The following is a 22,389-nucleotide window of genomic DNA, read 5'->3' as shown; positions in this document are numbered from 1 at the left end:
TTATCTTCTTGGGGGTTACTGTAAATGGTATTGATTTGGTCATTTCCTTTTCAAAGTTCTCTTTGTTGATGTAGAGGAAACCAACTGATTTTTGTATGTTAATCTTGTATCCTGCCACTTTCCTGAAATCTTCTACTAGTTCCAGTAGCTTTCTTGTGGATTCTTTGGGGTTTTCTGTGTGTAAGATCATATCATCTGTGAATAGGGATAGTTTTACCTCTTCCTTACCAATTTGGATGCCCTTTATTTCTTGCCTTATTGTTCTAGCTAGGACTTCCAGCAACATGTTAAATAAGAGTGGTGATAAAGGGCATCCCTGTCTGGTTTCTGTTCTCGAGAGGGGCACTTTCAGTCTCTCTCCATTTAGAATGATGTTGGCTGTTGGCTATTGGCTTTGTATAAATGCTCTTTATTATGTCAATGAATTTCCCTTCTATTCCTATTTTAATGAAATTCTTAAATCAGGAATGAGTGTTGGACTTTGGCAAATGTCTTTTCTGCATCAATCTCATCATCAATATTAGCACTAATCCAAAAACACAAAATAACAAATGATGGAGAGTTTGTGGGGAGATTGGAACTCTCACGCACTGCTGGTAGAAATGTAAAATGGTACAACCACTTTGGAAAACCATATGGCTGTAAATAGAAATACCATACAATCCAGCAACCCCACTTCTAGGAATATACCCTAGAGAAATAAGAGCCAGCACAAAAATAGACATATGCACACCCATGTTCATTGCAGCATGATTCACAATAGCAAAAAGACAGAAACAACCTAAATTCCCATCAACAGATGAATGAATAAACAAATTATGGTACATGCACACAATGGAATACTATTTAATGAAAAAGAACAATGATGAATTCATGAAACATCTCACAACACAGATGAATCTGGAGGGTGAAATAAATGAATCACAAAAGGACAAATATTGTATGAGACAACTATTATAAGAACTCAAGAAAAGGTTTACATACAGAAAAAACATTCTTTGATGGTTATAAGGGTGGGGAGAGATGGGGAGGGGAAATTGCTAACTAGATAGTAGACAAGTGTCACCTTTGGTAAGTGGAAGGATAACACGCAGTATAGGAGAAGTCAGCACAACTGGACCAAAGCAAAAGCATGGAAGTTTCCTAGACATATCCAAACAGTTTGAGGGACTGAGTAGGAGGGGTTGGGGGCAGGAGACCATAGTCTTGGGGGACATCTAAGTCAATTGGCATAACATAGTTCATAAAGAAAATGTTCTACATCCCAGTTTGGTGAGTAGCGTCTGGGGTCTTAAAAGGTTGTGAGCGGCCATCTAAGATACATCCATTGGCCCCATCCCATCCGGAGCAAAGGAGAATTAGAAAACCAAAGACACAAGGAAAATACCAGCCCAAAGGACTAAAGGACCACATGAACCAGAGACTCCACCAGCCTGAGCCTAGGAGACTCAGCTACAACCAGTGACCACTCTGACAGGGATCACAACAGAGAATGCCAGACAGAGTGGGAGAAAAATGTAGAACAGAATTCAAAGTCACAAAAAAAAAAAAAAAAAAGACCAGACTTACTGATCTGACAGAGACTGGAGGAACACCTGAGACTACGGCCCCTGGACACTCTACTAACCCAGAACCGAAACAATTCCTGAAGCCCACTTTTCAGACAAAGATTAGACAGGCCTATAAAACAAACAAACAAACAAAAAACACACGTGAGGAACGCGCTTCTTAATTCAATCAAATATACAAGACCAAATGGGCAACTCCTGTCCAAAAGCAACACAAGAAGGCAGGAGGGACAGGAACTGGACAAATGGACACAGGGAAGTTGGGTTGGAAAAGTGAAGAGTGCTGTCACATTGCGGTGATTGCAACCAATATCACAAAACAATATGTGTATAAATTTTTGAATGAGAAATTAACTTGAGTTGTGAACTTTCACCTAAAGCACAATAAAATAAAATAGCAAAGCTCTATAGATTAAAAAAAAAATTGCTGTTGAGTTGATTTCAACTCATGGCAGCCTCAGAGCGTCAGAGTAAAGCTTGCTCCATAGGGTTTTCTGTGACTGTGACCTGTTGGGTGCAGATCACTACGCCTTTCTCCCAAAGTATCTCTGAGTACATTTGTATGACCGACCTTTTGGTTAGTAGCTGAGCGTTTAACTCTGCACCACCCAGGAAGTCCTACCCCCACAATACCAAAAACCAAACCCTTTTGCTATCAAGTCAATTCTGACTCATAGTGACGTCATAGGACAGAGTAGAACTGACCCATAGGGTTTCCAAAGAGCGGCTGGTGGATTCAAACTGCTGACCTTTTGGTTAGCAGCTGAGCTCTTAACCATTACACCACCAGGGCCCCAACCCCCCCCCAAAAAAATTTTTTTTTTTTTTTTTACCATAGTTTCTTGTAAAAACTTATTATCACACAGGTCAGCACAGTACATTCAAGTTGTTTGATGATTACTTGAAACTTGTTGCTGTTGAGTTGATACTGACTCATGTGACCCCATGTATGTCAGAATAAAACTGCACCATAGAGTTTTCAATGGCAGATGTTTTCAGAAGTAAATTGTCAGGCCTTTCTTCCAAGGCACCCCTGGGTGGACTCAAACCTCCAACCTTCTGGTTGGCAGTCAAGCACGTTAACAATCTGCACCACCCAGGGATGACTTAGTATCTCCCATGTACCAGGCACTCAGCTGATGGCTTCAACACAAGTGCAGAGCCTAGTGGTGAAAATGAAGAAGTAAACAGACACCATGATGCCGTCTGATAACTATGGTGTTGGGATTATGATCAGGGCACTATGGGAACACAGAGCAAAGAGTGATTCATTCATCAGGGGGTGGGGAGTCTGACATTGGGGCTGGGCCTTGGAGGATGAATGAATTCATTCATTCAACAAGCATATGCTGAGTACCTGTTATGTTCCAGGCACGGTCCTAGGCACTGGTGAAGCAGTGATAAATACTACAGGCAACACGTGGGGATTTATAGTCTAGTGGAAGGAGAAAATATGATCAAAACAAAGTCATGTGACAGGGAGGGACAGAGGCTACCGCATGCAGGTTGGGTGTCAGGAAAGGCTCCTCTGAGTAGGTCTCCTAAAGCAATCTATGCTCCAATGAACAGCCCTATGTGAACAAAGCCAAAATTACTATCTATAACACAAGCATTAGCCTGGTTGCCTATACCTATGTAGTAGTAGCGACCACGTAGGTGCTTTCTGTGAGCCCAACTGTGCTAAGCATGTTATATGTGTTTTTTCACTTGTCCTTTGTAAAATCCTTTGCAGTTCGTGACAGTATCCCTATTTTATAGGGAAGAAAACACCAACTTCTTATTAATAACTTTCATAAGTCCAAACTCTTAATACGTTACTATGTCCCCTGCCTTACAAGCATCCACAGTTCCACTGAACTCTGTTCAAGGTAGTAACCTTGGAACCCTGTTGCTAAGTGCCCAAGCTGGGGGACTTGAGGGCTGGACAGTGGATCCTGATTTGCAGAACTGTGTCATTCTGGGTCTTAGAGATGAATAGTCCCTTCTTTGCTACATTAGAACAGTGATATAACAACTTCTGTGTTTTCACAGATCTAAATGAAGACACTATGGTGCAAGTTAGAAATAGAGAAGTCACAGAGGGTGTTGACTTAGCAGCATATAGCACTGACCGGAAAGCTATGTGGTGACCACGGACAGGAAATGTTACTTGAGCTTAGAACATGCTAAAGCTCCAGCAAACCCTGATGTGCAAAACACTATCTGTGTAGGGCGACTTCGTGAGTGTCGGCAGATTGGAGCTGTGTCTGCCTTTACGATCAGTAGAATCAAATGCAGTAGATATGAGGAAGTGCAAAGGGTTTATTTGCAGGTGTGAAGGGAAAGTGGGGACTTTTTACAGCCACAGGGCGGCTGAGAAGGACCTGAACTCTAAAATACTGTGTGTCCTCACTGTGGCAGAGAAGGTCCTGAGGTTTATTTCCAGCTCTCAGATTCTGAGGTTTTTAGGAAGTCTCTAGAGTCTAGGGAGGGGAAAAAAAAAATTTGACTTTTCTGTTGTTTATAAAGATAATGCAAGTTCATTGCAGAAAAAAAATCAATTCTAGAGAAAGGTTTAAGAAGAAAGCAGAAATGCCTTTAATCCCATTATTCAGAATCGCCTTTTTGATATTTTGGCACAAATCTCTCCAGCTCATTCTTTCTGCACACACCTATATAAGCAAATATATACTGACGTCAATTGTTCATCATACCTGGTCGTTTACAACCTGCTTTCTCTTCAATATATCGTAGGCATCTTTCCACATCAAAGGAACCCAATAAACACCATCCTTTCATGACTGCTTTTTCATGACTGCTTAGTATTTTACGGCTTGGATAGATTGTAATATAGACATACATTTAGGTTATTTCTGATTTTTATTTTCAATTTCCATCCACTGAGACAACAGACAATTTTGTACTTACATCTTGGAAAGCTTGCCCAACTCTCTCCTTAGGATAACTTCTAAGCATGAAATTACACTTAAGACATTTACACACACCGAGAAACTGACACTCCAATCCAGAGCAGTGAGAGGGCCAGAGATAAGAAGTCTTACAACGTTCTTTATTGACTTGCATGCCCCTGCTTCTACCATGGCTCAGAAAAATGTAGAGCACACAGCTGATATCATAGCACATAGTTTCATTTCCTCCAACTGATCTTTCAAAATTTGGCTAAAATAAAACTAAAAACTTGAACAAGTTTTCTCATGACCCTGGTCACACCATGAGGCCAATTACTAACCTGTGAGCTGTTCATGGGCTCACAGATCCCTGCACAGCACCTCACGTGATGGCTGCTCACAACAAATGGCTAACAGAAAGAGTGAAGGGCCTGATTATAGACTTTTCCAACCTTAACTGAGAACTTAATGCCAAAAATATTTTCAATAGCCTTTATAAGGCCTGTGTATTTTTCATATTTTAAGTGAGGCTGATGATTTCCACAGGAAAACCAAAGGAGCAGGTATTTCAATACACCAAGTATTGTAAACCTCGGAAATAATTGAATGACTAGCTGGGTCTCACTCCTTCTTGTCATGTCCGCAGCTGCTTCCACGGTGTTCACTCCCACAATGGGGGGCAAGTCACCACATGTCTATCAAGGACCTAACAGCAAATAGGAGCCCTGGTGATACAGTGGTTAAGCTTTTGGCTGCTAACCAAAAGGTCAGCAGTTCAAATCTACCAGCCGCTCCTTGGAAATCCAATAAGGCAATTCTACTCTGTCCTGTAGGGTCGCTATGAGTTGGAATCCACTCGACGGCCACAGGTTTGGTTTAACAGCAAATACGGGAAACATGGTTTTTCTACTCAATGCTAAAGACCAACCAGGAGAACAGCAGGGTCTATAACTGTAAAATCACTTAATTTGGTTTATATATTCCAGAACCGCCAGTCGCTGTTGAGTTGATTCCAACTCCTGTGACCCCCAGTACTTCAGAGTAGAAATGAGCTTCAAAGGGTTGTGGTGGCTGGTTTTTCAGAAGTAGATCTCCAGGCCTTTCTTCTGAGGCACCTTTGGGCGGACTCGAACCTCCAAACTCTCAGTTAGCAGTCAAGTATGTTAACTCCTTTCACCACCCAGGGATTACTTAGAGCAAAAAAACAAATTCCATGTACACTTTTTATTCCACAAATGATCATTACAGCTTTATTGAGGTAGCATTGATATAAAAGAAAAAGTGCACAATTTGGTGATTTTGACATATCTGTACATCTGCGAAACTATCACCAAAATGAAGATAATGAACATATCCATCACCTCCAAAACTTTCCTTGTGCCCCTCTGTAATCCTTCCTTTCCATGCCTCCTCACTATAAATTCGTTTGTATTTTCTGTAATTTAATATGAATTGTATCATAAAGTATGTATTCTTTTTTGTCTGACTTCCCGATTTCATTGAGAATAATTATTTTGAGGTTCATCCATGTAGTTACATGTATCAATGTTGTTGTTCCTTGCTGTTGAAGTCAATTTCGACTCATGGTGACCCCATGTGTGCAGAGTAGAACTACTCCGTAGGGTTTTCAAGGCTGTGACCTTTCGGAAGCAGATCGCCAGGCCTGTCTTCCAAGGCAGCACCCCGGGTGGGTTCTAGCCTCCAACCTCTCAGCAGCAGTGGAGCACTTAATTGTTTGCACCACCCAGGAACTCCTCCAAGCCAATATCATCCCTCAGAAAGGCTGGGTGTTTTTCCTTTCCCAGTACACAGTCCACCTGGGGAAAACTGCAGGTCTCTTTGGGAAAGGCTTGGGGGAAGAGCCACAGTCTTCATCTGTGGTCACAGTCCTTCCTTATAGGGATCCAGGAACTCAGCATCCCTTCCAATACAAGGGCCCTGGGCCAGTGAACTGGCTTAGGTCTGTCATTGGTTAAGAGGCTATGAATTCCTACTACGTGACTCAAGTTAGGTTTCTGTCCACTGGACCTAAAATTTTTCTACTTATGTATATGTATATATATCTAGCAGCACCTTAGGCATCTATTTCATTTCTTGGAATCCAGCGATCAATTAAGCTTCACCACAGGTCCCTGTGGACCAAACCACTCTCGTACCATTCCATCCCTCTGCCTTACAATGGTGACTGTGCCCTCGTTGGCTCTCTCATTTCCGTGCCACCACCTGACGGCTACTCTTCCTGGATCCCCTTATTTCCACTAAAATCAGGGCACTCCATTACGTTGCAACACTTCCCACTGTCAACTCTGGCCCTGAGAAGAGAGGTACAGTTTTCAAAGATGGTGGTACTCTCGCCACAGGTGTTTTTAGTGCATTGTGAAGGTGGTGTCCCTCAGGCTCCTGGCGTAAGACAGAGTAGTTTGCATATAATAGATCCATTATGATGTTCCCATCTCCCTGAGCCCACAGATTCCTTTCCCTATAAAATGCCAGGAGAGTTCAAGCATTTCAACCTCTCTAGTATAGGACTGGAGTATAGGCCATTATTGAATCCCGGCTTCAATTAACCAACCTAGTAGAATATTTATGCCACATCTGAGTAGAATATTTGTGCTCATGACTGATGATAACTTGTTCAGTTTTACAGAGTCTCATTTGTTATTTTTAATACTATATTTTCATTAGTTTAATCTAATACTAGGTCATATTAAAAAATATGCATTCATTATATGTTTACCAGTTATACTTTGACCTGATTTTTTAGAATATGTTTAGAATTTTTCTGTACTTTAAATGTATCCAATATTTAGCTTCACTGATTTTTACTTTTTTACAAATAATAAAACACTGATCTTGTCACTTTGTTCCAGCATTGACATCTCAGGAAGCAGAAATTTGGGCTCGTGGGTTGTATGCATTTCAGCTTTATTATATTTTGCCAAATTGCTCTCCAAAACATTTACATCTAATTATACTCCCATCAGCAATATAGAAAGCCTTCTATAGCTCCATGTCACAGCCAATATTTTGTCCTATTAAACTCTTACATCTTTGCCAATCTGGAATAAAATGATACCCCATCATGTTTTAATTTATATTTCCCTGATAGTGAAGTGGGTCATCTTACCACGTTTATTGACCATTTCATTTGTCTTTTTCTTATTGTAGTGTGTGTGTGTGTGTGTAAGTATAGATAAATCCTGGGGGCACAATAGTTAAGTACATGGCTGCTAAGTGAAATGTATGCAGTTCAAACCTGCCAGCCACTCCATCGGTGAAAAGACCTGGTAATCTGCTCCCAAAAAGATTTTAGCCTAGGAAACCCTGTGGGGCAGCTCTACTCTGTCCTATAGGGTCCTTTTGAGATGGAACCAAATCAACAACACACGAGACCAATATATATATACATCCATCTCTGTCAAGTCTATTTAGACTCATAGTAACCCTATAGGACACAGTAGAACTGCCACATAGGGCTTCCAAGGCTATAATCTTTAGGAAGCAGACTGCCACATCTTACTCCCAAGGAGTTACTAGTGGTTTTGAACTGCTGACCTTTTGATTAGCAGCGAGCTGCTAAATCACTTCGCCACCAGGGCTCCATGGGCTCCATATAAATATATATTGCAGTAATCTTCTCCCCTTCTCCCAGTCTGTCATCTTTTTTCCACTTTGTTTATGGTGTATTTAGATAAATAGAGATTTTAATTTTAATAGAGTAATTTCTTACTCTTTTCTTGTGGCTTGTACTTTTTTTATTATTATGTTTATTGTGCTTTAAGTGAAAGTTTACAAATCAAGCCGGACTCTCATACAAAAATTTATAAACACCTTGCTATATATTCCTAATTGCTCCCCCGCAATGAGACAGCACACTCCTTGCCTCCACTCTCTCTTTTTGTGTCCATTTGGCTAGCTTCTGACCCCCTCTACCCTCTCATCTCCCCTTCAGACAGGAGATGCCAACATAGTCTCATGTGTCTACTTGATCCAAAAAGCTCATTCCTCACCAGTATCATTGTCTATCCCATTGTTCAGTCCAATCCCTGTCTGAAGAGTTGGCTTTGGGAATGGTTCCTGTCCTGGGCCAACAGAAGGTCTGGGGACCATGACCTCCGGGGTCATTCTAGTCTCAGTCAGACCATTAAGTCTGGTCTTTTTATGAGAATTTGGGGTCCGCATCCCACTGCTCTCCTGCTCCCTCAGGGGTTCTCTGTTGTGTTCCCTGTCAGGACAGTCATCGGTTATAGCCGGGCACCATCTAGCTCTTCTGGCCTCAGGCTCATGTAGTCTCTGCTTTATGTGACCTTTTCTGCCTCTTGGCCTCATAATTACCTCGTGTCTTTGGTGTTCTTCATACTCCTTTGCTCCAGGTGGGTTGAGACCAATCAATGCACCTTAGATGGCTGCTTGCTAGCGTTTAAGACCCCAGATGCCTCTTGTGGCTTGTTGTTTTAGTAATTTAGGAATTCTTTTCTTAACTCAAGGTCATTAAGTTGAAAAATAAACTTACATTTATTTTTTCCTAAAGCTTAATGTTTTGCATTTCATAATGAGATCTTTAATCCAAGTTTGACGTAGTTATCCAGTTTTATTTTTTCCACATGCACAATTAGTTGCCCCATAACCATTTAGTAAATAGTCCTTCCTGTCCCCACTGATTTTCTTTGACAGCTCTGTCTTATGTCAGACTTTCACACACAAGAGTGTCTGTTTCTGGGTTCTTTATTCTGTTCCATGAATATCTTATTCTACCCCTGAACCTGTTTCTCATTATCTTAATTATCATAGCTTTATGAGAAGACTTGAGACCTATTAGGACAGAAATAACCCACCATCACCACCAATCTTATTATTATTTTTTTTCAAAATTGACCTGGCTATCCTAAGCCCATATTTTTTGGGCAGAAGAGTGACATTATCTGACTTACATTATTAAAAGGTCCACCCTGGCTGCTGTGTAAAGAATAACTATTAATTATGTCAGAGAGAGAGAATGGAAAGAATTGCTAGAACTATGTGCTTGAATAGCTGAGCCAAGATGGCATCCAGTGGAAATAGGAGGGATCGACTTTAGAGAACATGCAAAGTTCATCTACAGCAACAAGGGCAGATAATATGAGTATAGATTCTAATAGCATGGCAGTGGGAGTAGAAAATTTCTCTTCTGACTGCTTTAATCTTCTCAATGAAGTCATCAGTTAAGTGAGGATGGTTGGTGAGTAGTGTCTGGGGTCTTAAAAGCTTATGAGTGGCCATCTAGATATGCCTACTTGTCCCACCCTGTCTGGAACGAGGGAGAATGAAGAAAACCAAAGACACAAGGGACAGATTGAACAACAACTACCACAGCCTCCATCAGACTGAGTCCAGCACAGCTACATGGTGCTTGGCTACTACCACCAACTGCTGATAGGGATCACAATAGAGGGTCCCAGACAGTGTGGGAGAAAAATGTAGAATAAAATTCAAACTCACAAAAAAAGACCAGACGGAGGCGGAGCCAAGATGGCGGACTAGGCAGACGCTACCTCGGATCCCTCTTACAACAAAGACACGGTAAAACAAGTGAATCGATCACATACATAACAATCTATAAACCATGAACAACAAACACAGATTTAGAGACGGAGAACGAACTAATATGGGGAAGCAGCGATTGTTTTCAGAGCCTGAAGCCAGCGTACCAGTCAGGTACGGCACAAGAACAGAGAGCTGCTCCACCCCCCTGAACTAACCCCGGGAGGGGACCAGCCGGTTCCGCGGGCGGCGTGTGACGCAGCCGGTAGGAGAAGTCCCCGGGAGGCAGTGACTGGTCTTGGAACGGGGAGAGCAACGTCCCAGCTGGGGAACCGTCCCGCCGGGATTTGGACTGGACTCAGGTACGGCATAAACACGGAGAGCTGCTCCACCCCCCTGAACTAACCCCGGGAGGGGGCCCAGCCGGTTTGGGCGGGCGGCGTGGGACGCAACCGGTAGAAGTCCCCGGGAGGCAGTGACTGGTATTGGAGCGGGGAGAACAGCGTCCCTGCCGGGACACTCCGTTATGGCACAAGCACGGGGAGCTGCGCCACCCACCTGAACTAACCCCGGGAGGGGGCCCAACCGGTTTTCGGAGGCGGCACGGCAACGCGGCTGGAGGGACGAGAAGTCCCCGGGAGGCAGCGACTGATTTTGGAGTCGAGAGTGCACCGTCCCAGCAGGGGAGCCTTGACGCTGGGCATGGGGCTGGAAGCGGAGGATCTGACTGTGACTCCAGCAGGCCAGACCCCCCGGGGGCAATCTCCACACAGCCAGCACACATAGGCGACGCGCCCGCGGGAATCTCAGATATAATAGTCATTCCAAGCAAGACAAGCAACTCTGGCTATATTCTGAGGTACTACTCTCCTATCTCTCTGTTCCCTCCCCCACCCTCCCCAGGCGGCTTCATTAACATCTGAATAGCCTGAGCCAGAGGGAGAACTCTGATAGGGATCTGACTGCATTTTTTTTTAGCGGATTTTCTGGAAAAACTAGTTTCCCAGTGATGGCTCGGAGACAACAATCCATATCAAACCACTTAAAAAAGCAGACCATGACAGCTTCTCCAACCCCCCAAACAAAAGAATCAAAATCTTTCCCAAATGAAGATACAATCCTAGAATTATAAGATACAGAATATAAAAAACTAATTTACAGAACGCTTCAAGACATCACAAATGAAATAAGACAAACTGCAGAAAAAGCCAAGGAACACACTGATAAAACTGTTGAAGAACTCAAAAAGATTATTCAAGAACATAGTGGAAAAATTAATAAATTGCAAGAATCCATAGAGCGACAGCATGTAGAAATCCAAAAGATTTACAATAAAATTACAGAATTAGACAACGCAATAGGAAGTCAGAGGAGCAGACTCGAGCAATTAGAATGCAGACTGGGACATCTAGAGGACCAGGGAATTAACACCAACATAGCTGAAAAAAAATCAGATAGAAGAATTAAAAAAAATGAAGAAACCCTAAGAATCATGTGGGACTCTATCAAGAAGGATAACCTGCGGGTGATTGGAGTCCCAGAACAGGGAGGGGGGACAGAAAACACAGAGAAAATAGTTGAAGAACTCCTGACACAAAACTTCCCTGACATCATGAAAGACGAAAGGATATCTATCCAAGATGCTCATCGAACCCCATTTAAGATTGATCCAAAAAGAAAAACACCAAGACATATTATCATCAAACTCACCAAAACCAAAGATAAACAGAAAATTTTAAAAGCAGCCAGGGAGAAAAGAAAGGTTTCCTTCAAGGGAGAATCAATAAGAATAAGTTCAGACTACTCAGCAGAAACCATGCAGGCAAGAAGGGAATGGGACGACATATACAGAACACTGAAGGAGAAAAACTGCCAGCCAAGGATCATATATCCAGCAAAACTCTCTCTGAAATATGAAGGCAAAATTAAGATATTTTCAGATAAACACAAGTTTAGAGAATTTGCAAAAACCAAACCAAAGCTACAAGAAATACTAAAGGATATTGTTTGGTCAGAGAACCAATAATATCAGATATCAGCACAACACAAGGCCACAAAACAGAACATCCTGATATCAACTCAAATAGGGAAATCACAAAAACAAATTAAGATTAATTAAAAAAAATACACATAACAGGGAATCATGGAAGTCAATAGGTAAAAGATCACAATAATCAAAAAGAGGGACTAAATACAGGAGGCATTGAACTGCCATATGGAGAGTGATACAAGGCGATATAGAACAATACAAGTTAGATTTTTACTTAGAAAAATAGGGGTAAATAATAAGGTAACCACAAAAAGGTATAACAACTCTATAACTCAAGATAAAAGCCAAGAAAAACGTAACGACTCAACTAATATAAAGTCAAACACTATGAAAATGAGGATCTCGCAATTTAATAAGAAAAACGCCTCAGCACAAAAAAGTATGTGGAAAAATGAAATTGTCAACAACACACATAAAAAGGCATCAAAATGACAACACTAAAAACTTACTTATCTATAATTACGCTGAATGTAAATGGACTAAATGCACCAATAAAGAGACAGAGAGTCACAGACTGGATAAAGAAACACGATCCATCTATATGCTGCCTACAAGAGACACACCTTAGACTTAGAGACACAAACAAACTAAAACTCAACAAGGAAAAAAAATATATCAAGCAAACAATAAGCAAAAAAGAAGAGGAATAGCAATATTAATTTCTGACAAAATAGACTTTAGACTTAAATCCACCACAAAGGATAAAGAAGGACACTATATAATGATAAAAGGGACAATTGATCAGGAAGACATAACCATATTAAATATTTATGCACCCAATGACAGGGCTGCAAGATACATAAATCAAATTTTAACAGAATTGAAAAGTGAGATAGACACCTCCACAATTATAGTAGGAGACTTCAACACACCACTCTCAGAGAAGGACAGGACATCCAGTAAGAAGCTCAATAGAGACACGGAAGATCTAATTACAACAATCAACCAACTTGACCTCATTGACTTATACAGAACTCTCCACCCAACTGCTGCAAAATATACTTTTTTTTCTAGCGCACATGGAACATTCTCTAGAATAGACCACATACTAGGTCATAAAGCAAACCTTTGCAGAGTCCAAAACATCGAAATATTACAAAGCATCTTCTCAGACCACAAGGCAATGAAACTAGAAATCAATAACAGAAAAACTAGGGAAAAGAAACCAATACTTGGAAAATGAACAATACCCTCCTGAAAAAAGACTGGGTCATAGAAGACATCAAGGAGGGAATAAGGAAATTCATAGAAAGCAACGAGAATGAAAATACTTCCTATCAAAACCTCTGGGACACAGCAAAAGCAGTGCTCAGAGGCCAATTTATATCGATAAATGCACACATACAAAAAGAAGAAAGAGCCAAAAGCAGAGAACTGTCCCTACAACTTGAACAAATAGAAACTGAGCAACAAAAGAATCCATCAGGCACCAGAAGAAAACAAATAATAAAAATTAGAGCTGAACTAAATGAATTAGAGAACAGAAAAACAATTGAAAGAATTAACAAAGCCAAAAGCTGGTTCTTTGAAAAAACTAACAAAATTGATAAACCATTGGCTAGACTGACTAAAGAAACACAGGAAAGGAAACAAATAACCCGAGTAAGAAATGAGAAGGACCACATCACAACAGAACCAAATGAAATTAAAAGAATCATTTCAGATTATTATGAAAAATTGTACTCTAACAAATTTGCAAACGTAGAAGAAATGGATGAATTCCTGGAAAAACACTACCTACCTAAACTAACACATTCAGAAGTAGAACAACTAAATAGACCCATAACAAAAAAAGAGATTGAAACGGTAATCAAAAAACTCCCAACAAAAAAAAGCCCTGGCCCGGACAGCTTCACTGCAGAGCTCTACCAAACTTTCAGAGAAGAGTTAACACCACTACTTCTGAAGGTATTCCAAAGCATAGAAAATGACGGAATACTACCCAACTCATTCTATGAAGCCACCATCTCCCTGATACCAAAACCAGGTAAAGACATTACAAAAAAAGAAAATTATAGACCTATATCCCTCATGAACATAGATGCAAAAATCCTCAACAAAATTCTAGCCAATAGAATCCAACAACACATCAAAAAAATAATTCACCCTGATCAAGTGGGATTTATACCAGGTATGCAAGGCTGGTTTAATATCAGAAAAACCATTAATGTAATCCATCACATAAATAAAACAAAAGATAAAAACCACATGATCTTATCAATTGATGCAGAAAAGGCATTTGACAAAGTTCAACACCCATTTATGATAAAAACTCTTACCAAAATAGGAATTGAAGGAAAATTCCTCAACATAATAAAGGGCATCTATGCAAAGCCAACAGCCAATATCACTCTAAATGGAGAGAACCTGAAAGCATTTCCCTTGAGAACGGGAACCAGACAAGGATGCCCTTTATCACCGCTCTTATTCAACATCGTACTAGAAGTCCTAGCCAGGGCAATTAGGCTAGACAAAGAAATAAAAGGCATCCGGATTGGCAAGGAGGAAGTAAAATTATCTCTATTTGCAGATGACATGATCTTATACACAGAAAACCCTAAGGAATCCTCCAGAAAACTACTGAAACTAATAGAAGAGTTTGGCAGAGTCTCAGGTTATAAAATAAACATACAAAAATCACTTGGATTCCTCTACATCAACAAAAAGAACACCGAAGAGGAAATCACCAAATCAATACCATTCACAGTAGCCCCCAAGAAGATAAGATACTTAGGAATAAACCTTACCAAGGATGTAAAAGACCTATACAAAGAAAACTACAAAGCTCTACTACAAGAAATTCAAAAGGACATACTTAAGTGGAAAAACATACCTTGCTCATGGATAGGAAGACTTAACATAGTAAAAATGTCTATTCTACCAAAAGCCATCTATACATTTAACGCACTTCCGATCCAAATTCCAATGTCATATTTTAAGAGATAGAGAAACAAATCACCAATTTCATATGGAAGGGAAAGAAGCCCCGGATAAGCAAAGCACTACTGAAAAAGAAGAAGAAAGTGGGAGGCCTCACTCTACCTGATTTCAGAAGTTATTATACAGCCACAGTAGTCAAAACAGCCTGGTACTGGTACAACAACAGGCACATAGACCAATGGAACAGAATTGAGAACCCAGACATAGATCCATCCACGTATGAGCAGCTGATATTTGACAAAGGACCAGTGTCAATTAATTGGGGAAAAGATAGCCTTTTTAACAAATGGTGCTGGCATAACTGGATATCCATTTGCAAAAAAATGAAACAGGACCCATACCTCACACCATGCACAAAAACTAACTCCAAGTGGATCAAAGACCTAAACATAAAGACTAAAACAATAAAGATCATGGAAGAAAAAATGGGGACAACTCTAGGAGCCCTAATACAAGGCATAAACAGAACACAAAACATTACCAAAATGATGAAGAGAAACCTGATAACTGGGAGCTCCTAAAAATCAAACACCTATGCTCATCTAAAGACTTCACCAAAAGAGTAAAAAGACCACCTACAGACTGGGAAAGAATTTTCAGCTATGACATCTCCGACCAGCGCCTGATCTCTAAAATCTACATGATTCTGTCAAAACTCAACCACAAAAAGACAAACAACCCAATCAAAAAGTGGGCAAAGGATATGAACACACATTTCACTAAAGAAGATATTCAGGCAGCCAACAGGTACATGAGAAAATGCTCTCGATCATTAGCCATTAGAGAAATGCAAATTAAAACTACGGTGAGATTCCATCTCACACCAGCAAGGCTGGCATTAATCGAAAAAACACAAAACAATAAATGTTGGAGAGGCTGCGGAGAGATTGGAACTCTTATACTGCTGGTGGGAATGTAAAATGGTACAACCACTTTGGAAATCTATCTGGCGTTATCTTAAACAGTTAGAAATAGAACTACCATACAACCCAGAAATCCCACTCCTCGGAATATACCCTAGAGATACAAGAGCCTTCACACAAACAGATATATGCACACCCATGTTTATTGCAGCTCTGTTTACAATAGCAAAAAGTTGGAAGCAACCAAGGTGTCCATCAACGGATGAATGGGTAAATAAATTGTGGTATATTCACACAATGGAATACTACGCATCGATAAAGAACAGTGACGAATCTCTGAAACATTTCATAACTTGGAGGAACCTGGAAGGCATTATGCTGAGCGAAATTAGTCAGAGGCAAAAGGACAAATATTGTATAAGACCACTATTATAAGATCTTGAGAGATAGTAAACCTGAGAAGAACACATACTTTTGTGGTTACGAAGGGGGGAGGGAGGGAGGGTGGGAGAGGGTTTTTTATTGATTAATCAGTAGATAAGAACTGCTTTAGGTGAAGGGAAAGACAACACTCAATACATGGAAGGTCAGCTCATTTGGACTGGACCAAAAGCAAAGAAGTTTCCGGGATAAAATGAATGCTTCAAAGGTCAGCGGAGCAAGGGCGGGCGTCTGGGGAACATGGTTTGCGGGGACTTCTAAGTCAATTGGCAAAATAATTCTATTATGAAATCATTCTGCATCCCACTTTGAAATGTGGCATCTGGGGTCTTAATTGCTAACAAGCGGCCATCTAAGATGCATCAATTGGTCTCAACCCACCTGGAGCAAAGGAAAATGAGGAACACCAAGGCCACACGACAACTAAGAGCCCAAGAGACAGAAAGGGCCACATGAACCAGAGACCTACATCATCCTGAGACCAGAAGAACTAGTTGGTGCCTGGCCACAATAGATGACTGCCCTGACAGGGAGCACAGCAGAGGACCCCTGAGGGAGCAGGAGATCAGTGGGATACAGACCCCAAATTCTCATAAAAAGACCAAACTTAATGGTCTGACTGAGACTAGAGGAATCCCGGCGGCCATGGTCCCCAGACCTTCTGTTGACACAGGACAGGAACCATCCCCGAAGAAACTCATCAGACAGGAAAGGGACTGGTCAGCGGGTGGGAGAGAGACGCTGATGAAGAGTGAGCTAATTATATCAGGTGGACACTTGAGACTGTGTTGGCAGCTCTTGTCTGGAGGGGGGATGGGAGGATAGAGAGAGAGGGAAGCCGGCAAAATTGTCACGAAACGAGAGACTGAAAGGGCTGACTCAAGAGGGGGAGAGCAAGTGGGAGTAGGGAGTGAGATGTATGTAAACTTATATGTGACAGACTGATTGGATTTGTAAACCTTCACTTGAAGCTTAATAAAAGTTAATTAAAAAAAAAAAAAAGACCAGACTTACTTGTCTGACAGGGACTGGAGAAGCCCCTAGAGTATGGTCCCCAGATACCCTTCTAACTCAGTACTGAAGTCACCAGACAAAGATCAGATGGGCATAAAACAAATATTAACACACGTAGTTTAACCACGTATTCAAGACTATGTGGGCACATCAGCCCAGGGGCAAGGGTGAGAAGGCAGGAAGGGACAGGGAAGTTGGATGAATGGAAATGAGGAATCTGAGGTTGAGAAAGGGAGAGTGTTGACACATCGTGGGGTTGGCAACCAACGTTACAAAACCATATGTGTATTAATTGCTAATGAGAAACTTGCTCTGTAAACTTTCACCTAAAGCACAATAAAAAAAAATTTTTTTTAATATGAAAATAAATAAATTGACCCACAAAAGAGTGAGGATGGAAAAGAGGTGATGGGGTTTGGGTAGAAAGGTGAAGGGAAGAACCATCATCAAGAAGAATTGGGGAGTAAATGATTGCCCAGATGCACTAAGATCCCACTTGGGGTTTGTGGTCATTAATTTAAAGTGACACCAGTATACATGGCTATGAGTATTCCCCAGTCACATACAGCTGCAGAGGGTTGGATTTAATCAGGGTTCTGGTTTTGCTAATTGAGTAAATAAAGTAAAAGATGGTAAAGGAGTCAAAGATACAGTGATTACAGTGGTGTGCAATGAATTGAAGCTAAATAGTAATTGACTCAACGGCAACTGGTGTAAAGAAAGAAGCAAAGACATCAAGAGGGTGAGGAACAGTGAAAAAGTAGGCAAGATCAAAGAATTGGAGTTTTCACGGGATCAAGGGTTTGTTGGGGTCAGCGTACTGGAGGAAGGTACCTTGAAAAATGGGAAGTAGTGGAAAGAGGATGGGATGCATGAAACTGAGATCGTGAAAAGGTTATTAGTTACTGGCAGTTATAAGGTCAATGGAGGACTGGCTTCGTAAGCATGCAACCTGTGCGGTCACACAGGGCCCCACACTCAGAGGGCTCCACGTGTGGTTTAATTCTCTGTTGTCACAATCTTGAAATCCCGAATCATTTTTCAACAAGGGGTCCCACATTTTCATTTTGTACTGAGCCCCAAAACTTATGTAGCCAGTCCTGGTTATAAGCATGGGAGTGAGTCGCTGGGGTAGGTGGAGAACAAGATTATTGAAGGAAAGGAGTTCAAGAACCTGAGAAATCAGGGTGTTGAAGGATAATCTACACGTGAATTGAAATTGCCCAGAATCTAGACGGGAATTGTACTGAAAATAGTGACAATGAGGTGGGAGCTAAAACCTGGAGAAATGAGTGGTAATAACCAGGGGTCAGGAAATGACAGCAACAATGAGGAGCAGTGGGTGATATAATCTGATGGCATGAAATTCAAAGCTGGGGATTCATAGGCTGGAGGGAAGCAGGACAAGAAGAATGCTAGCCTCCCCTCCAGGTCCAGTAGTGAGAAATGATGGGAGAATGAAGCAGGAGGGCTGCAGGAGAAGGGGAGAGCCAGGTTTCCTTTAGAGCAAGGAGGTGAAATGGGTGATGTGAGAATAGGTTGAGGGTACATGGAACCTTATGATGGTGGACCTTGAGCTTCAGGGAGCACAGTAGAAGAGTTTCAGGAGTTGGGAAGAAGGGGACACGACAGAGACTGCACAGAGTCTTGAGGGATTAGAATGCAGGATACAAAGATGACCTGAGACTAGGAGCTCTTGTAATCCGTGAAAAACCAGGATAAATGGCATAATAAGATTAGCCTGATGGATTTAAGACGGAGAAAGTAAAGGCAAGATGTGAGTCTTGGGAGGCTAGAGAGGGGCTCCCTTGCCACCATTAGTGATGGGGGACAGAGCCTTCAGAAGCATGGTCTTTTAACATATCTTTAGTGTAAATGCATACTGAAAAGTCACGTTTCTTTAAAAGTTTTATAAATCAGATTTATAAAATACTAAGTAGAACCCAAGCCAAAAACCCATTGCCGTCAAGTCAATTCTGACTCACAGCAACCCTATTGGGTAGAGTAGAACTGCAGTAGGGTTTCCAAGAAGAGGCTGGTGGATTCCAACTGCCAACTATTTGATTAGCAGTCAAGCTGTTAGCCACTGTGCCACCAGGGCTCCAAAAATTAGAACAGAGGGCATTAAAAATAAGTTATTTAAGTCTACTCAATAACAGTCATATAATACAGATACTAAATTCACTGTTCTGTAATGTCTTGTAGTATTTACCGGTAAACATTGCAAAACAAATGCATTTAGGTATATAAATCAGTTTCTTTGTAAAGTATTACTGCAATGTGGCTTTTTATTCATTAAAAATACTTTGCCAAAAATAAGACCTTACTTGAGCAATGTCTGTCTTTATAATTTCGTATAGCTTTTGTACTAATTAACATTACAGAAGCTCCCTCTGTTGTACTCGTTATACTCCTCTAGTGAAGATTTTCCTAATTACATTCAACAATGTAATTAAAATTAAAATCATTTACTTAAGAATCTAATACAGGCTATACGAGAGTTAGGTTTCAAAAAACCATGTGATCAACCAAATGCAATGTATGGACTGCTTTTGGATCCCAGTTTGAACAATCCATCTGTGAAAAGACATTTTTGAGATCTCTTCCCAGACTTGTGGGTTCTTTAAGGACATACTTGTCACATGTGAACAAGGACTCATGTAAAACTCTTTATTGTTTGCCATGGGATTTAAAGACACCTACTGGGTTATTCTGGTCTTAGAAAACCCCCACGAAAGGGACTGGGATTTGATGTCAATTATCAAAGCCTCCACACAATTAGAGGGAAAGTTCTTAGAGTAGCAACTGTACCTTATAGCTATAAGTGACTCCCTGTCTTATCATTTTTACTTATTAATTCAGTCAAAAGATTAGTCAACTAACTTCTTGGCATGTATGTGGCTGGGGAGGAATCAAATGGATAGCTTGAACCTCATGTCAATGTTTTTGATTCTCGTTTTTATATATTTTAGTATTTCTATGAAATCAGAGCATGTCCAAGAGTTAATGGAAACATTTAATGTATGCGTTATTCTCTTGGAAAGCTATTATAAATTGATGATGCACCTTACAATTGATGACACCTTGTAATTGAAGAGGACTCCCTAGGTGGTGAAAAGTTAATGTGGTCAGCTGCTGATTGAAAGGTTGGAAGTTTGAGTCCACCCAGAAGCACCTTGAAAAAAAGCCCTGGCAACCTACTTCTGAAAACTCAGCCATGGAAAACCCTGTGGAGCACAGTTCTACTCTGACACAAAGGGGGTCATCATGAGTCAAGTTGGCTTGAGGCCATCTGGTTTTGTAATTGAAGAAATATGGTAATTTATGTTATTACTCTGAATTTTGCTAGATTGGGTCTGTTACCTAAATTATGATTAGGTTATTTAGCCAATGGCTCATTTTCCAGTGAGAAACAAGAACACAGCACATCACTTCCTTGGACAAAATTCCCAATATTCTATGTCTTTGTCAAACTGACAACCTCTAACGAGGCCGATAACAAGTTATTTAATGAACAACACAGGCATGACCCAATGCTGTTTTCCATGCTGTATCAACTTACAACTAAGTGAAAGAAAAAAAAAAAAAGGCTAGAGAGAAGTACCAAGATCGCGGAAGTTGTATATTCTCTCTCCTTATCCTCTTTGCTGCAGACTTCCACCATCAGAGTAAGTGTCCTTATTTCAAAACACCTGGTTTCTCATATGCCTATAGATGAAAGCACCTGAAATGATCCATTTCTTTTGGGGATTCAAGGTTGACAAAGGCACTGCAGACGAGCTATAATGGGAGATGTTGCCTGGATTTGTGTATCAGTATATTATAATTCACACAGTCATCTTTCCACAGGTTTAAAAATTTGGTCTACACATACCGAATCTTCAAACAGAAACAAGGGTGCTACAGTATGGAGGTAAGAATAGACAAGAACTCTTGCAACAACAACATAAAAAGTTGAGGGGGGGAAACTGAGATCATCTCATGAACCTGAGATGTCACCACCCGGAGGCACTCTAAAAAGGGTGGTACATAAGAGTTATGAGAAAGACAAAGGAACTGGAGTTGGGAGGCCACAGCTCTCGTTCTTCATAAGTCCCTGATTCCCCCAGTGGTCAAATGCACACCTTTGACTTTATGCAACACCACTGTTGAATTAAAAGGCTAAATAATAACCTAGGATGGGGTGGGAAAGGGAAGGTGGGGAGAGATATTAACATGTAGGAAGTCGATTCTGACTTGTAGTGACCCTATAGGACAGAGTAGAACTGCCCCATAGGGTTTCCAAGGAGCGACTGGTGGATCTGAGCTGCCGAGCTTTTGGTTAACAGCCGAGCTCTCAACCACTTCACCACCAGGGCTCCGACTTGGACTCCATAAAAAAATAAAAATATAAAAGGAAGCATCAGTCAGCTAGAAGTTTTATGGGTTTATTTTTCTGATTTATTGAAGGCTAAGCAGAAAAACCTTTCTGCAACTTTTGAATTTAATTCTCTGGTTTGGGAAGTAGAGTATAAATAAACAATTGAATTTTTAATTTCTTAGAGTATCCTGAAATAATTGTCCTGAAACACTTGCATACAAAGTTAAACAGGTTCTTTACTGCAAGATTTCTCAGAAATCTTCAATATGCTAATGTGCATTGCGAATATCTGAGAGAAATTAGAAGATGCAATGATCTCCTTATATATATAATTTTCTTGGTGGTGTAGTGGTTAAATGCTATGGCTGCGAACCAAAGGGTCAGCAGTTCAAATCCGCCAGGCACTCCTTGGAAACCCTATGTGGCGGTTCTACTCTGTCCTATAGGGTCGCTATGAGTTGAAATCGACTCGACGGCACTGGGTGGGTTTTTGCTATAAAAGACTAATATTATTGATGCAATTGGCAAAATTTGACTAAGGCCTGTAGATTAGCCAATAGTAAAATTTCAAGGTTAATTTTCCAATTTTAGTAATTGTAGTGAGGTTAATGTCTTTGCTTTTTTAGGAAATACAGAAGTATTCAGGGCTAAAAGGGCATCATATCTGCAGCTTACATTCAAAAAATGTTTAAAATAATACATATACACATGTCTCTTTAAAGAGAGAGAGAAGGAAAAGCAAATA

At 40.7% G+C, this 22,389-nt stretch overlaps 1 protein-coding gene across 1 annotated transcript in view; it reads left to right on the top strand.

Moving 5' to 3' along the window:
* Positions 1-22,389, top strand: part of SH2D1B (SH2 domain containing 1B) — a 32,541-nt gene that overhangs the window by 5,601 nt on the left and 4,551 nt on the right. The window contains exon 2 of the mRNA XM_049876036.1: positions 21,134-21,197. Coding sequence (XP_049731993.1) covers positions 21,134-21,197 — 64 coding nt within the window. The remainder of the gene's footprint in view (positions 1-21,133; positions 21,198-22,389) is intronic.

This window comes from Elephas maximus, chromosome 3, assembly GCF_024166365.1.
Source record: "Elephas maximus indicus isolate mEleMax1 chromosome 3, mEleMax1 primary haplotype, whole genome shotgun sequence".
NCBI lineage: Eukaryota > Metazoa > Chordata > Mammalia > Proboscidea > Elephantidae > Elephas > Elephas maximus.
The sequence above is the reverse complement of the archived record's forward strand: the minus strand, read 5'-3'. Positions and strand labels throughout refer to the sequence as shown.